This window comes from Pleurodeles waltl, chromosome 2_1 (genome assembly GCF_031143425.1).
Source record: "Pleurodeles waltl isolate 20211129_DDA chromosome 2_1, aPleWal1.hap1.20221129, whole genome shotgun sequence".
In the NCBI taxonomy this organism is placed as follows: Eukaryota; Metazoa; Chordata; class Amphibia; order Caudata; family Salamandridae; genus Pleurodeles; species Pleurodeles waltl.
In genome coordinates, this window is record NC_090438.1 from 619,825,116 (window position 1) to 619,842,241 (window position 17,126).

Consider the following 17,126-nt stretch of genomic DNA (forward strand, 5'->3'; position numbering starts at 1 on the left):
AGGGATTTTCTTGCAGTTGCATGTCATAGAAACTGCGTCAGAAGGTTAAGAACTTGTATACTAAAGAGTTGCAGACGCCTGAGTAGGTGTCCATGGAGCCAAGTTACGGACCGCTGTTCTATCCTATTGAGTGATGCATTTTCCCATTTGTATTGAAGTTTAACCGTATGTCCCGTACTATGTTTAAAAAAAAAAAAAAAATCTTTCATACTTGTCATCACCAGACCATAGAGTTTATATTATATTGGTTTAGTTAAAACTCTAGAACTTCAATGAGACCAGTGAGGCTAATATTTCTTTCACAATTTTATGTGCTGATTTATTGATATTTCAACTTTGAGTAGAGATGACATAACCACAAGCCCTATGTGCTGGCACCTGTGACACATTTATATTTTTTGCTTCTTGCAGCCTTCCGCTGTGGCAAGATTGCCACGAGTTATGGAGTAAGAAGCGTCGAAGACAGAAGCAAATGGGTCTGTGTGATGATGCAGTAGCAGCAAAAGTTCCCAGGAAAGATTTCTCTCTAGGCATGGACGACAGCAGAAACAACACACCTCAAGGGATGCAAACCTCTTCACAGCTCAAAACTCAGGGAAATTCTAGTTCAGGACTAGGTTAGTATGTCCTTTTCCATTGGAATAATAGTTTTCTCTTGCTGAAATATTTTTTAGACCTCACCTAGACAGCACATGCACTCTCTTCAAGAAGTGTTATTTTCTATCCGTGGGTTTGGAGCCCACCCTTTGCTTACCATTGCATGGGTTTATTGTCACTCCTATTGCTTACTTCTTATTGGTCAACTCCCAAAGGCTTCCTTTCTCTACATGCATCGTTGCTTGCCCCCCCCACCTCCCTCCCCCTCGTTGCTTGGCTCCCCCTTCCATCCCTCCCCCTCCCCCCTCCCTCCCCCCTGTCGTTGCTTGGCCCCCCTCCCTCCCCCTCGTTGCTTGCCCCCCCCCTCCTCCCTCCCCCTCGTCGTTGCTTGGCCCCCCCTCCCTCCCTCCCCCTCGTCGTTGCTTGGCCCCCCCTCCCTCCCTCCCCCTCGTCGTTGCTTGGCCCCCCCCTCCCTCCCCCTCGTTGCTTGGCCCCCCCCCTCCCTCCCTCCCTCCCCCTCGTCGTTGCTTGGCCCCCCCTCCCTCCCTCCCTCCCTCCCCCTCGTCGTTGCTTGGCCCCCCCCTCCCTCCCCCTCATCGTTGCTTGGCCCCCCCCTCCCTCCCTCCCCCTCGTCGTTGCTTGGCCCACCCCCCTCCCTCCCTCCCCCTCGTCGTTGCTTGGCCCACCCCCCTCCCTCCCTCCCCCTCGTCGTTGCTTGGTCCCTCCCTCCCCCTCGTCGTTGCTTGGTCCCTCCCTCCCCCTTGTCGTTGCTTGGCCCCCCCCTCCCTCCCCCTCGTCGTTGCTTGGCCCCCACTCCCTCCCCCTCGTCGTTGCTTGGCCCCCCCCTCCCTCCCTCCCCCTCGTCGTTGCTTGGCCCCCCCCCTCCCTCCCTCCCCCTCGTCGTTGCTTGGCCCCCCCCTCCCTCCCCCTCGTCGTTGCTTGGCCCCCCCCCTCCCTCCCTCCCCCTCGTCGTTGCTTGGCCCCCCCCTCCCTCCCCCTCGTCGTTGCTTGGCCCCCCCCCTCCCTCCCTCCCCCTCGTCGTTGCTTGGCCCCCCCTCCCTCCCCCTCGTCGTTGCTTGGCCCCCCCTCCCTCCCCCTCGTCGTTGCTTGGCCCCTCCCCCTCCCTCCCTCCCCCTCGTCGTTGCTTGGCCCCCCCCTCCCTCCCCCTCCCTCCCCCTCGTCGTTGCTTGGCCCCCCCCCTCCCTCCCCCTCCCTCCCCCTCCCTCGTCGTTGCTTGGCCCCCCCCCTGTCTCCCTCCCCCTCGTCGTTGCTTGGCCCCCCCCTGTCTCCCTCCCCCTCGTCGTTGCTTGGCCCCCCCCTCCCTCCCTGGTTGTCCCTAGCTTCTTAAAGGCGCAGTCTCTAATTTAGACATGTAATGGCAGCCTATGAGGCTACTCTGCCCTCCATCTTTCATAAAAAGGAGTTTGTGAAGGAGATTTATACTGTTTGCAAAACATCTTAAATTATACTCATTTGTAATTTATTGGCCCTTTTTTGCCTTCGTGATGAAGAATTGGCCATTGTAGGCTAGATATATATACTGCATTATCAGTCTCCTTCTTAGGTATCTTTATGGTGCCCCTTCAGGTTCCTCGACAGCAGCCTTGGCTCTGAGGGACACCCAAGGATCCATTCATGGATCCGAATCAGCACCAGTCATGCTACTTCAACCTTCCCCAATTGCCGGTTCCGATGAAGACGCACCATCTTTGATGCTGAATGGCGCTGGTAGGGGCCTTGCCCCCGATGTTGGATCCCGAGTCTTATTACCATGGGCTAGGTTACTATGAGGAAGGGGGGATACTGGCATGCGCTCTCCCCCTGTGGTTACGGAGGGGTCGCCCAGGCATGTCTGTTCCCCTCCAGCCACGTGCGGGGCATGCTGCTCAGCCTCTGCGTGACTGATGGACGTGGAATCCACCATCCTTGTGGCTCAGGGAGCCAGCGGTCTGGCCAGTCCACCGCCCCCCTCTGCTGCTGCCTCCAAACCTCCCTAGTCTGACGATTTCCCACCAGGGACAAGTCGGAGGCAGGATCTGCAATCACCTGTTCCGCTGGCAGTCCTATCGCATCAGACAGGTGAGATTTGCAGATAGTCTGAAGGGGGCTACTCTTTCCCCTTCAAGACTACCTCTCAATCCATGGCACCATCCAACGATTGGCTGAAGGAGAAGGATCACTTGGCACTTCTCAAAGAGGAAGGTATGCCTCTCTTGGCCAAGGGAGCCATAGAGAGGGTTCCTGTTGCAGAAGTTGTCGTGCTAGCTCTCATTGTACCAATGATGCTGTTGGATTTGGGGGGCAGCATCACCTGAATTGTGGAGAACTGAGTCCAATCCCACACCATGTGACAACTATCGGCCTAATCAATTTCTGGCCAGCTAGCAGTGCCTTATCTCTGCCCAAGAGCAGGGATGATTTGTGGCAGCCGAGTGCATGACATGGTGACTTCGCAGGGAAATCGTGGTGGATCAGATCTCATCCTTTTCTATCAGTTACATTAGTCTCACACATGCAAAGACAAACCGAGACAGGAATTGGTTTCGTAATATTCATTGAGTCATCTGCATCTTAGATAAAATAACATGAAATGCAATAATTAGGATGATGAAATACACTAGAAGCAAAATGGTGACAAGAAAAGTGAAACACAAGAAAAGTTCCATCATACTGTCACTATGCACGAAATACGTAATTCCAACCTATGGTACTAGATACGCCCTGAACAGTCTTTCAGAAGTTTCCCGGGAAGACAGCATCCCCCCATACATGAGTATGATAGTAGCAGAGAAGTCTGTTGTCTACAGATACACCATCCCCCTATAGGCCAGGAAAAAACGTCTCAGTGAGCAGCTGTAAATGAAGTCAGACAGCATACAGTCATGGTCATCTGGCTGGAACCTCCCTCTAACATGCATGGGACAGGGAAATGTTTATATAATAAAACATCTGATGTTTTGAGAGAGTGTCCCACGTAAAAATACATGTTTCTGTGAATGTTAGGGATGCAGTGTACCACTTGTGCCTACAATCCTATCCCGTTGCAGCCTTGAAAAAAGTGCAGGGTGAAAGAAAGCACAAATGTGGCTAATGACAAAATAATTTTAAAAAATGAAATGTTACTAGGCTAGAGGGCACAAGCAGCAGGCATAACTGCTAAAATAACATGCCCAGAGGTGTCACTAAAATGGCTCCACAACAAAGTAGGTTATGATAGTTATTCCTGCTACTTTCTGATGGCCATAAAGGACGAGGGCCTCTGCCCTGTCCTAGACCTTTGGTCCCTCAAACTCCATTTCAAGAAGTAGAAGTTCAAAATGCTCACTCTGGCTCAGGTTCTATCTGCCTTGGACACAGGAGACTGGATGATAGCATTGAACTTTCAGGACGCTTACTTTCATATTCCCTTTGTGCCTGCCCAAAGAAGTTACTTGTGGTTCACAGTAGGCCACAAGCATTTTCAGTTCATCTTACTTCCATTTGGCCTTAACCGTGGCCCTCTGGTGATCACCAAGGTGAAGGGAGTGGTCGCAGATCATGGTTTTCAGCCTTCCCCTAGCTTGACGTCTGGCTGTTGAAGGCGGACTCGTACCAGTCTGTGTGTCTCCCACCTCCAGAATACTGTTTACTTCCTGCGTTCACTGGTGTCCACTATAAACATGATTCCTTCCCAGATGCTCCCTTTTGATGGAGCTGTTCTGGACACAGTGCAGATTCTGACTTATTCTCCTGAGTGGCGAGTCCATGATATTCAGGTTATAATACAGATGTTTAAGCATCTATCCTGGATTTTGGTGAGAATTACTCTGAAGCTGTTGGGCCTCATGGTCTTCTGCAGCCTGCTAGTAACTGACCTAAAGTTCCAGTGGGCTAATATTGGGGAAATATCTCCTACATGGTCCAGATCTCACAGGGAACTGTGTAAGTTCTGCAGTGGTAGCTAATGAACAGTGATAGGTTCGGGGGCATAACCCTCTCCCTTCCCCAAATATAACTGACAGTGACAGATGTGTCACTCCTGGGATATGGAGGCCACCTGGGAGAGGCGGAGATCAGAGGCATCTTCTCTTTGGTGAGACCATATTCCACATCAACCGTTTGGAGCTCGGAGTAATCAGACTACCACTGAAAATGTTTCTTCCTTTGCTCTCTCGCTCTCAGGGAAGGTAGTGTATGTGGTACAAGACGGGGGTGGTTGTTGACCCTTTGTCAAGAGGCTTTTTACATGTGGACATGGTTGGAACAGGGCATTTCCCTGGTGGTTCAACATCTAGCAGGCTCTCTGAACATCAGAGTGGACAAACATGGCCAACAAAGCTTGGTAGATCAAGATTGCCGTCTCCATCGGAGGTGGCGCAAGGTCTCTTTCAGCAGTGGGGAGAGCCTTGGTTAGATCGGTTTATCTCTGCAGAGCACCTGCAATGTAAACAGTACTGCACTTTAAAGTATCCAAGGCAGCAATCGCTCAGCGATGCTTTTCGTCTCGATTGGAACTCAGGACTCCTGTATGCCTTTCTGCCCATACCACTTCTGCTTAGAGTCCACAAGAAGATCAAGAACGAAGATCAAGTGCAAAGAAAGGTCTGGACCAAAGTAATCCAGACTGGGCACAAAGAGTTTGGTGTCCTGAGCTATTGAGCATGGCACTTGATCCTCAGAGACTGCCCCTTCGGGAGGAACTGCTGTTGCAGTAGCAGGGGAGGGTTCTCCACCTGAACCTGTCCAGTCTCCGCCTTCCTGCATGAAGATTGAGAGGCAGTGGTGGTTGACAGCGTTTGACCTTACGCCCGAAGCCTGCACCAAAACAGTGTATGCTTGTCGTTGGAAGAAATTTGTGGCATGCTGCACAGACCAGTGTGTTGACCCCCTTTCTGCCCCTCTCTCTCAGAGCTTCTGTTTGTTCTTTCTCTGTCTCAGCAGGGCTCGGCTGTGGGCACTTTCAAAGGTTATTTATCTGTTATCTCTGTGTTTTTGAGGTTCCCTGATCAACATTCATTGTTTAAGTCTCCTATTGTGTAGGAAAATGCTTCTGATGGCATAGCTACCCCCTAACTTTTTGCCTTTTGTTGATGCTAGTTATGATTGAAAGTGTGCTGGGACCCTGCTAACCAGGCCCCAGCACCAGTGTTCTTTCCCTAAACTGTGCCTTTGTCTCCACAATTGGCACAGCCCTGGCACCCAGATAAGTCCCTTGTAAATAGTACCCCTGGTACCAAGGGCCCTGTGGCCAGGGAAGGTCTCTGAGGGCTGCAGCATGTATTATGCCACCCTGGGGACCCCTCACTCACCACACTGCCTCACTGCTTGTGTGCGCTGGTGTGGATAAAATGACTAAGTCCACATGGCACTCCCGTCAGAGTGCCATGCCCACAACCCACTGCCTGTGGCATAGGTAAGACACCTATTTAGCAAGCCTTACAGCCCTAAGGCAGGGTGCACTATACCACAGGTGAGGGCATAGTTGCATGAGCACTATGCTACAGTGTCCAAGCCAATTCATAGACATTGTAAGTGCAGGGTAGCCATAAAGAGTATATGGTCTGGGAGTTTGTCAAATACAAACTCCACAGTTTCATAATGGCTACAGTGAATACTGGGAAGTTTGGTATAAAACATCTCAGCACAATAAATCCACTCTGATGCCAGTGTGGGAGTTATGGAGAAATGCACACACAGGTCTTCTTAGGGATGCCCCCTGTATACCAGTCTAACTACTAGTGCTAGGCTGACCAGTTTCAGCCAGCCTGCCACATCCAGATGGGGTTCTGGCCACATGGGTTGAGTGCCTTTGTCTCTCTGTGGCCAGGAACAAAACCTGTACTGGGTGAAGGTGCTTCACACCCCCTGCCTGCCCCCCCCGTCCCCCACATACACAACAGGAACTGTAACACCTGATGGTGAGCCTCAAAGGCTCAAGCCTGGTGTTACAAGGCCCCAGGGTACTCCAGCTAGTGGAGATGCCCGCCCCTCCGGACACAGCCCCCACTTTCTGTGCCAAGTCCGGAGGAGATATTGAGAAAAACAAGGAGGGGTCACCCAAGGTGTCCTGAGCTGAGATGACCCCTGCCTTAAGAAGTCCCCCATCTTGTTTTGTAAGACCCCCCCCCCCCCCAATAGGATTAGGGATGTGCCCCCCTCCCCACAGGGAGGAGGCACAATGAGGGTGTAGCCACCCTCAAGGACAGTAGCTATTGGCTACTGCCCCACCAGACCTAAACACACCCCTAAGTTAAGTATTTAGGGGCGACCCTGTACCCAGGAAACCAGATTCCTGACGACCTACAACAAGGACTGCTGACCTGAAAGCCCAGCAGAGACACCGGGGACAACTGACATTGCCCCAGTCCTACCGGTTTGTCTGAGGACTTAGGACTGACCTGCACCCAAAGGACCAAGAAACTCCTGTGGACAGCGGCTCTGTCCAAACAACAACAAAGAAACCATCTTTAAAGCCTCACTCCGGAAGCGTGATTCCCCACACTTTGCACCCAGCGCCCCCAGCTTGTGTCCAGAAGAACCAGCACTGCAAAGAGGACCCCCATGTGACTCCCACGACTTGGACACCCTGAGACAACCTCCCTGCACCCCCACAGCGATGCCTGCAGAGAGGATCCAGAGGCTCCCCCTGACGGCGACTGCCCGATAACAAAGGAACCCATTGCCTGGAAGGAGCAGTGCACCCACAGTCCCCAGGCCAGAGAGAAACCAACTACTGGTGCAGGAGTGACCAGCAGGGCGGCCCTCATCCTTGCCCAGTCGGTGGCTGGCCCGAGAAGCCCATGTTGCCCCTCCCCGTGCCCTGCCTGCATCGCCAGAGTGACCCCCAGGTCGCTCCATTGATTTCTACCTAAAACCCGACACCTACTTAACACACTGCACCTAGCTGCCCCTGTGCCACTGACGGTGTATTTTGTCTGCCTGTTTGTGACCCCCCTGGTCTGCTCCCCGAGGGTGCAGGTCCTTACCTGCTAGTAGACTGGAACTGGAGCACCCCTGGTCTCTATAGGCGCCTATGTTATTTGGGCCCTTCTTTGACCTCTGCACCTGACCGGCCCTGTGTTGCTGGTGCTGGGTGTTTGGGGTTGCCCTGAAACCCCAACGGTGGGCTGCCTATCCCCCAAGACTGAACTTGTAAGTGCTTTACTTACTTAAACTAACCAATACTTACCTCCCCCAGGAACTGTTGGTTTTTGCACTGTGTCCAATTTTAAAATAGCTATTTGCCATTTGTGCCAAAACCGTGTACATTACTGTTTTAATTCAAAGTTCCATATTTACCTATGCAAATACCTTACAATTTATGTTTTGTATGTTTTTATTTATACTTAATTGAATTCTGAGTCTTGTGCTTCTAAAATAAATTAAGAAAATAATACTTTTCTATATAAAAACCTTTTTGGTCTGGAGTTAAGTCTTTGAGTGTGTGTTCTCATTTATTGCCTGTGTGTGTACAACAAATGCTTAACACTAACCTCTGATAAGCCTACTGCTCGACCACACTACCACAATATAGAACATTAGTATTATCTAATTTTGCCGCTATCAACCTCTAAGGGGAACCCTTGGACTTTGTGCATACTTTCTGATGGATACACCTACCTGTGGATTCCTCACCTAAAGAATTCTCCCCTCGCGCCAGCCTCGACGGAAATTTCTTCTAGCTCTGCACGTCGACGATGACGTCACAATCGCCCGACTCCACGCGACGCCACATGACGTCATCCAGGCAATAAGAAGCCCTCGTCGACGTGCAGACGTCAGTTCCCTTTTTTCCGTGCCAGAGTAACGGTTAATTCTTCGAGGCTCACAGGGAGCTACTGTTTCCAACGATGGTTACGATGTCGCAGCCTAGAAAATCCGGCTTCAAACCTTGTAGCCAGTGCGGGGGTCGGATGTCGGTTACAGACCCCCACGAAAACTACCTCTGGTGCCTTAGTTTCGACCATGAGGTCGAGTCATGCGGTTCATGTCAACGCATGATCCCTAAGGCACTTAAGAAGAGGGAGGCGAAATTGTTCTTGGCTCGGTCCAAGAAGAAGAAGGAGAGGCGTCATAGGAGGGAGCCTTCGTCGAGATCCCCGAAGTCTCGGCATCATCATAGTGACTCTCGGTGCCGTCATGGATCTCGGCGCCGATCTAGCAAGGGACGGTCCAGATCAAGATCGGCTTCTCCGTCGGCTCGGCGTTGTCTGATGTTGGAGATAAGCCTGACCGTCACCCCTCCGCCTCAGATGACCCCGACGTCACCCGGGTCGGTCTTCGAGGTCGAGCCTCCCCAGAGGCCTGAAGGTTCTCCTGGCCAGGAGTTACCTGGACCCTCCTCGGCAGCTATGACGGCGCTGGTGCAGCAGCAGCAGTACCTGGCTTTCCCGACTCCGGGATCGGACCCTGCAGTGTTTTTAAACGCTAAGTATAACATTTTTGCTTCCATGACGCCGGGTGGAAGTCATGCAGGTCCGTCTGGCCCTTTGGCCTATGATTTGGGGGTTTCGGCGTCTTACAGATCGGTGCTGTTTACCCCATTTTTATCTGTTGCACCTGAAGCGGCGCCGATGCCTATGACATCACCCAGGATGACTACACCTGCTACGGCGCCGTCGTATTCACCTCAGATCCGATCGGCGTCTAAGAACCCTTTGGAGCCGGAGCCTCCGGCTTTGGACGAATCCGGGGATCGGCACCGACTAAGATCTTCGGCGTCGGCCGACGCCTTGTCGACTCCAGGCTTGGAGTCAAGACTTAAATCAAGACGTCTGGCTCTTCGACTCTTAGAGGAAGAAGAGTACGCGAGGCAACACCTGGAGGAAGGTGAAGTTGTAGAGCCCTCAGGTGACTTCCAGGGACTGGATTCAGCTAGTGGCCTGGACACTACCCCGGAATGGGATCTAGCTTCCCCTGGAGAGGTCACGGAGGAAGCTGCTTCTTTCCACGCAGTCATTCGTAAGGCTGCAGACTTTTTGGATCTTCCCCTTCCTACCGCGGAGGTCAAGAGAAATTTATTAACAGAGGTTCTGCACCCGGCGTCTGCTTCTGCTGAGCCTCTTTTGCCATTCAATGAGGCTTTGCTGGACCCCATTAAGGATATCTGGCTGAAACCTGTGTCCACCGCGGCGGTCAACAGAGCGGTGGCTCGTCAGTACAGGGCGGCGCCTGGGGATCCGGTGTTTCTCTCCAGACAACCAACTCCGGAGAGTCTAGTGGTGAAAGCCTCTTGTTCGTCTAGATCCTCTCCTGGCTCGTTTCCTGCGACCCCTGCGGACAGGGAGTCAAAAAAGATGGACCATACTGCAAAAAAGGCCTTTTCATCTTGCAGTATGGCCCTAAAATCTTCCAATGCTACTTGCATACTGGGGCGTTACATCCATGCCCTTATGGAAGAGGCGAAGGGCCACCCTAATTGGTCCCAGGAGATGTTGCAGCTGTTAGCAGATGCTCAGGCGGCTGCAGCTCAGGTGATCCAGTCTGGGTTGGATACTTCGGACTCGGTGGCTAGGGCTATGGGCACAACCATAGTTTCTAGACGGCAGTCTTGGCTACGGTCATCTGGCTTCTCGTCGGACGTGCAGGCCGCGCTTCTTGATCTTCCATTTGATGGAGAAAAGCTCTTCGGCACAAAGGCTGACTCTGCCCTGGAACGTTTTAAAGAAAGCAGAGTGACTGCTAGATCTCCAGTCGTCGGCCTCATCCTCCTTTAGAGGCTTTCAGAGGTTTAAAGGATTTGGACATGGTTCCTTTCGGGGGAGATTGCAGGGACCACAACAATCTGCTTCTACCCTGCCGTACAGAGCCTTCAGGGGCAGGGGCAGAGTCCGTACGAGAGGAGCCACCTTGCAGCACTCTGCCTCTTCCTCTTCCTCAGGAGGGGTGCAGCAAGGAAAGCAGCCGTAGTCCTCCTCCACTCCCTGTCCATTCATCTCCGGTAGGGGGCAGACTTGCCCGTTTTCTTCCAATGTGGGAGGTTATAACATCGGACTCCTGGGTCATCGACATTGTGAAGAAGGGGTACGCTCTTCCCTTTCGGGAATTCCCTCCTACCTTCCCTCCCCGCCCATCCTTCTGTTCGGAAGACCATCTTCTCCTATTACAGCAGGAAGTATTATCCCTATTGGCAAAAGGTGCGATAGAGTTGGTTCCCGAGCAAGAGAGGGGTCATGGTTGTTATTCAAAATACTTCCTGATTCCCAAAAAGGATGGTTGGCTGAGACCGATTTTGGACTTGAGGATTTTGAATTGGTTCCTCAGACAGGAAAAATTAAAAATGCTGACCCTTTCACAGGTTCTTTTGGTGTTGAACGAAGGAGACTGGATGGTGTCGGTCGATTTGCAGGACGCGTATTTCCATATTCCGATCCTCAAATCGCACAGGAAGTATCTCCGGTTTGTGGTGGGATCGCAGCATTATCAGTTTGCGGTCCTCCCGTTTGGTCTTACTTCAGCACCTCGAGTCTTCACAAAGGTGATGGCGGTGGTAGTGGCAGAGCTCAGAAGAAGGGGGAAAGCTGTGTTTCCCTATCTGGACGATTGGTTAATCAAAGCCAAAACTCCAGAGCTCGTGCAGTGCCATCTCCAGTCGACGACTCAATTGTTGTACAACCTGGGTTTTTCAGTTAATGTACCCAAATCTCACCTGGAGCCCTCTCAACGCCTCCTGTTCATAGGGGCAGTATTGGACACGACATTGAATCAGGCCTTTCCTCCACCCCAGCGGGTCCAGGACATTCAGGCGTTGATTCCAATGGTTCGAAATGGAGCGGTAGTTCCAGTCCTCAAGGTCCTTCGTCTGCTCAGTCTGTTTGCTTCTTGCATACTGTTGGTCACTCATGCATGGTGCGTCCGCAGGTAGTGGTTTCAGCACAAAGGGGATCTTGAGGACTCGATAAAGATCTCCAGAAACACTGCAGTGGATCTTCAATGGTGGGCAGCGGTCAACAACCTGTCTCAAGGAAGGCTGTTCTCACTGCCGCCACCAGTGGCCACAGTGGCAATGGATGCTTCCACTCTAAGGTGGTGGGTAGCTCATCTGGGGGACCTGGAGATCAAGGGCCTTTTGGTCTCCAGGGGAACAGAAGTTACATACCAATCTGTTAGAGTTGCGGGCAGTACGTCTGGCACTCAAGGCCCTCCTCCCTTCCATTCGCGGTCAGTCAATCCAAGTTCTAACAGACAACACGACCGCAATGTGGTATAAAAGCAAGCAGGGAGGAGTAGAGTCATATCTTCTCTGCAGAGAAAGCTCTTCGTCTCTGGTCCTGGCAACAAGACCACAAGATCTGCTTGACTGCACATCACTTGGCCGGAGTCCTGAATGTGCGTGCAGACATTCTCAGTCGACGCAGCTCGGTCGACCACGAGTGGCGTCTTCACCCAGATCTAGTTCTGGGTATCTTCAGGATGTGGGGATACCCGCAAATAGATCTGTTTGCCACTCAAGAGAATGCTCAGTGCCCGCTATTTTGCAGCCTTCAGTATCCGTGCAAGGAGCTTTGGGGGACGCTTTTCAGATGACCTGGAAGGGTCAGTTACTTTACGCATTTCCCTCCAATACCCTTGACTCCTCGAGTTCTCAGGAAGATTCGCCAAGACCGAGCACAAGTCATTCTAATAGCTCCGGATTGGCCGAGAAGGGTGTGGTATTTTGACCTACTCCAACTCTCTGTGCCCTCCGCTCCGTCTCCCTTGCAGGGTGGACCTCCTCTCACAGTCACAGGGACAGATTCTACACCTCCACCTCCAGAGCCTGCATCTTCATGCCTGGAGATTGAACAGGGCAATCTGAGTTCCTTTTTTCTCCCACCAGATGTGGTGGAAGTTATTTTATTGGCCAGGCGACACTCCACCAAGTCAATTTATGCTAATCGTTGGGCGAAATTTACAAGCTGGTGTGGAGAGAATAGTTTAGATCCTTTAAAAGCTGGTTTATCTGACATTTTGTCATTTGCATTTTAACTGGCACAGAAAGGTTTTGCAATTGCCACTGTTAAAGGTTATCTGTCTGCACTATCTGCTTTTCTGTGCCTTCCTGATCAACCGTCCTTCTTTAAATCACCAATTGTTTTGAAGTTTCTAAAGGGACTCACTAATAGGTATCCACCCACACCATTCGTTATGCCTCAGTGGGACCTTAACTTAGTTTGAACTTTTCTTATGGGGGCTCTGTTCGAACCAATGCATTTTTGTTCTTTACGGTACCTAGTATTCAAAACTGTTTTCCTGGTGGCCATAATATCTGCCAGAAGGGTCAGCGAGCTTTAGGCTCTTTCTGTGGGGACCCCATACCTTTCTTTCTTTAAGGACAAAGTGGTGTTGAGGACCTAGGCGGCTTTCCTTCCGAAGGTTGTTACACCCTTTCCCCTGGGGCAGTCGATTACTCTCTCTTCCTTTTACCCTCCACCTCACCCATCCAAGGAGGAAGAGAGGCTCCACCGGCTGGATCCGCGAAGAGCTCTGAGCTTCTACGTCACAAGGACGAAAGAGTTCAGACAGGATGAACAGCTCTTCGTTGGATACGTGGGGAAGAGGAAAGGTAGAGCGGTCCACAAGTGAACGCTATCCAGGTGGGTCATTCTTTTTCCTTAGAGCAGGGCCCCGACTCCAAGGTCTACCCCTGCAGAGGAGCCATGAATCCCAAGCTCCTTCAGGAGCATTTCCTGAAGCTCTTAACAAGCCAAAGCAATTCAGTTCCAGAAAGCTCAAGGTCAGGGTCATGCGTGGATGGTCCTGGGCCCATTTGCAGAGCTGTTCCTAGTGCTCATCAGTGTGTGGAAAGTTGTCTGCTAAGTCACCTACATAAATCAAAGGAATCTAAGAACTCAAAATGCTCTTTGACTTCATTACACTAATCCAAGTCTTAAGACGAGATGTTAGAACGACGCCACAGGCCCTGCTACCACTCGTCTGCGCCTCGCCTCTCAGAATGTCCTGTAGCCAGAGCGACTTCCGCCCAATTAAAGGAGTTCTATGAAGCCTATGTACTTCATATTTGGGTGGACCAACTCCTATGGAGTGCCTTCGGCCCCCATGGTTTCTGCAGATGCCCCAACTGGATTTCTGTCAGCAGGTTCATCCTCGGCATCAGTCGGGCCCTTTCGATCGGCTCCGGTCACAAGATCAGGAACTCCCTCAGAACCTGTTCAAGTGTCTCTATTATTGGCTGCCCCAATGTTCCATAGCAGCCACGACCCCATTGTTATATCCAACTTCAATACTGAGCTTGATCAATGTTAACTCTGGCGCCAGCTGGAATACCACCTTCCTAATCAGGGCCAGCTTCTTTCAATACTCCTTGTGGGAAGTACAATTGGGAGGATCCGAGAATCCTTTTAGTTAACCCAACCCCATGGAAGAGGCCGTGGATCACTGGTACGAGGAGCTTAGTCTCTCCTTCTAATATGGGTATGGGGGAAGGGACTTCCTTTACCATGGTGGTCAAGAGGGCGGCGAGTGTGCTGGACCTTACGCTGCTCTCTGTGGCAGTTAAGAAAAACCTCTTATCTGATAGAGACTTCTAGTTGCAGATTCTTTACCTTAGAATTTCCCCCAGGCGTTAGACTGGATCTGGAGATTTTTCTTCGAGCAATCCCCTTGCGTGTCGGCAGGTGGCATCGGTATACTCCACGGGCGTCGTTGGCGTCGTGATGACGGGAGTAGTATATAGACGCCGCCCTCGCGCAGTGACGTCAGTTCTTTTCTTTCCACGCCACGCGCTGATCTGGAGAAGAGCTACAGATATTTTGTAACTTGTACAACGTAGGTACTTCAGCCGGGAGTTACCCACACAGAATCTCTCCTCCCTTTTATCATCCTTTGGGAGAGGGTGTGGCATAATGGCCTGTGCTGATGAATTTAAAGCTGGGGAAACCTGGTTCGAGTCTCTGTGTCGGCTCAACACCCTGTGATTGTAGGCAAATCACTTAAACTCCCCATGCCTAAAATTCAGCGCCTTAAGACACTCACGGCTGATTTGTGGTGATTTACAAATCCTGGCTTTATTTATTTTGCCGCAGCCCTCTAGGAGTCCTTCAAGGGCCATGGGGTCAAACACTGCACAGAGGCTCCTCTACATAGCAGGATTGTAACCATCGTCCCAATCCAGGGGACCCACGCTTTCCTCAGCCAGCACCCCACACTGGAGTCTGTGTAGGAAAGTGCCGCTGTTGGCATGATTACCCCCTCCCCCGCTTTTTGCCTAGTGTTGATGCCAACTTTGAAAGTGTGATGGGTTCCTGCTAACCGGGCCCCACCACCATTGTTCTTTCCCAAAAACTGTACCTTTGTTTCCACAATGGGCACAACCAGCGCCCACAGTTAAGTTCTTTGTAAAATGTACCCATGTTCAAAGGGCCCTGTGGCCAGGGACGGTCTCCAAGGGCTGCAGCACATATGCCACCCTAGGGGACCTCTCACGAAGCACACGTACACTGCCCTTGCAGCTTGTGTGAGCTGGTGGGGAGAAAAAGGCAAAGCCGACATGACACCCCTCTCAGGGTGACATGCCCACAAACCACTGCCTGTGGCATAGGTAAGTCACACCCTCTAGCTGGCCTTACAGCCCTAAGGCAGGGTACACTATACCACAGATGAGGGCATAGCTGCATGAGTAATGTGTCCCTATAGTGTCTAAGTCCATTCTTAGACATTGTAAGTACCGTGTAGCCATATTGAGTATAGGGTCTGAGAGTTTGTCATTACGAACTCCTCAGCCCCATAATGTCTTCACTGAATACTGGGACGTTTGATATCAAACTTCTCAACTCCGTAAACCCCAACTGATGCCATTGTGGGATTTATTTAAAAAATGCACACAGACGGCATCTTCGAGATGCCCCCTGTATGTTGTCCAACCTGCTAGTGTAGGACTGACTGGTCTGTGCCAGCCTGCCATTTTCTGACCACATGGGGTGAGAGCCTTTGTGCACTCTGTGGTCAGAAACAAAGCCTGTCCTCAGTGGAGGTGCTTCACAGCTTACCCCTTCCCCTTCCCCACACTTCTCACCCCTAGGAACTGTAACACCAGGCCTCAAAGGCTCAAGCCTCGGATTACAGTGCCAGAGGGCACTCCAGCTAGTGGAGCTGCCCATCCCCCCGGATAAAGCCCCACTTTTGGCGGCAAGTCCGGCAGGAAAACTGGGGATAACAGCGAGGAGTGATCACCCCTGCCAGGACCATCCCTAAAGTGTCCAGAGCTGTAGTGACCCCCTCCGTGCAGAATCCTCCATCTTTGTTTGGAGGACAGGGACCAATAGGATTAGGTTTGTGCCACCCTCCCCAAAGGGGGGGTGGGCAAAAGGAGGGTGTAGCCACTCTCAGGGACAGTAGCTATTGGCTACTGCCCTAACCCCTAAAAAGCCCCTAAATCTAGAATTTAAGGGCCTCCCTGATCCCAAGTCATCAGATTCCTGGGGACCTGACAAGGAGGACTGGTTAGCTGAAACCTCCAGCAGAGAAGAAGGAAGACAACTGATTTGGCCCCAAGCTGTCTCCTGCTTCAAAGAACCTGCAAAAGAACAACGCATCCAGCGGGACCAGTGACCTATGCCACGGTCCAGGGGACTGGTTTGCACTCAAAAGGACCAAGAACTCGCATGAACAGCGGCTCTGTCCAAGAAGAAACCAACAACTAAGGACTCCAACCTCACTCCGAATGCGCGAGTCCTAACCACTCTGCATCAGACGCCCACGGCCTGTGTCCCGGTGGCCCAACCAGCTAGAGAGAATCCCCCAGGCGATTCTGAGCAAGTGCCCACCCTGGGACGACGATGCCTGCAGAGGGAATCCCTAAGACACCCCTAATGGCACAAGCTCTGGGCGAAGCTATCCGACGCCTAAGGACCCACTGCACCCGCAGACCAGTCCTTGGAGAAACCGACAACTGGTGCAGCAATGTTCAGCGGGTGGCCGTCCTCCCTGTCCAGCCTGTGGTTTGCCCGAGACGACCCCCTGAACCTCGCCTGCAGCCTCTGAGTGACCCCCAGGTCTCCTAATAGAGAACCATTGGAGACCCGACATCTTGTTTGCACCCTGCCCGGCCGCCCCAGTGCAGCTGAGGGTGTATGTTTGGTGCCTACTGTGGCCCCCCAGTCGCAGGTACTTACCTGCCTGCAGATCTGAAACTGAGTCCCCCGACTCCATAGCAGCCATGTTAATTTTGCCTACACTTTGACCTCTGCACACTGCCGGCCCGTGTTCCCTGGTGATGGGTGTTTTGGGTTAACTTGAACCCCAACCTGTGGACTTCCTAAACCCTGGAGACTGTAAGTGTTGTGCTTACCTGTAAAACGATCTAACTCCCCCCACCTCTCCCAGTTGCATCTGGAAATACAAACTGTTTTGCCCAAAAGAGCCATCACAAGGGTGCCTGCATCAGAAGTAGGTTTTAGTTGTTATTCCCTTTACATTTTTGTGCCGAAAAAGGATGGAAGCCTCTGCCATATACCAAACCTGCACCCTTTCAACTTTGTTCCTGAAGGAGAAATTTAGAATGCTGACATTAGCTTGGGTCCTGTCTGACCTGGAGACTGGATGGTAGTGTT

General features: G+C 51.8%; 1 protein-coding gene across 2 annotated transcripts in view; it reads left to right on the forward strand.

The window, feature by feature from the left end:
- Positions 1 to 17,126, forward strand: part of CDK13 (cyclin dependent kinase 13) — a 626,606-nt gene that overhangs the window by 516,509 nt on the left and 92,971 nt on the right. For both annotated transcript variants that reach the window (XM_069215885.1, XM_069215880.1), the window contains exon 14: positions 412 to 617. In XM_069215885.1, coding sequence (XP_069071986.1) covers positions 412 to 617 — 206 coding nt within the window. The remainder of the gene's footprint in view (positions 1 to 411; positions 618 to 17,126) is intronic.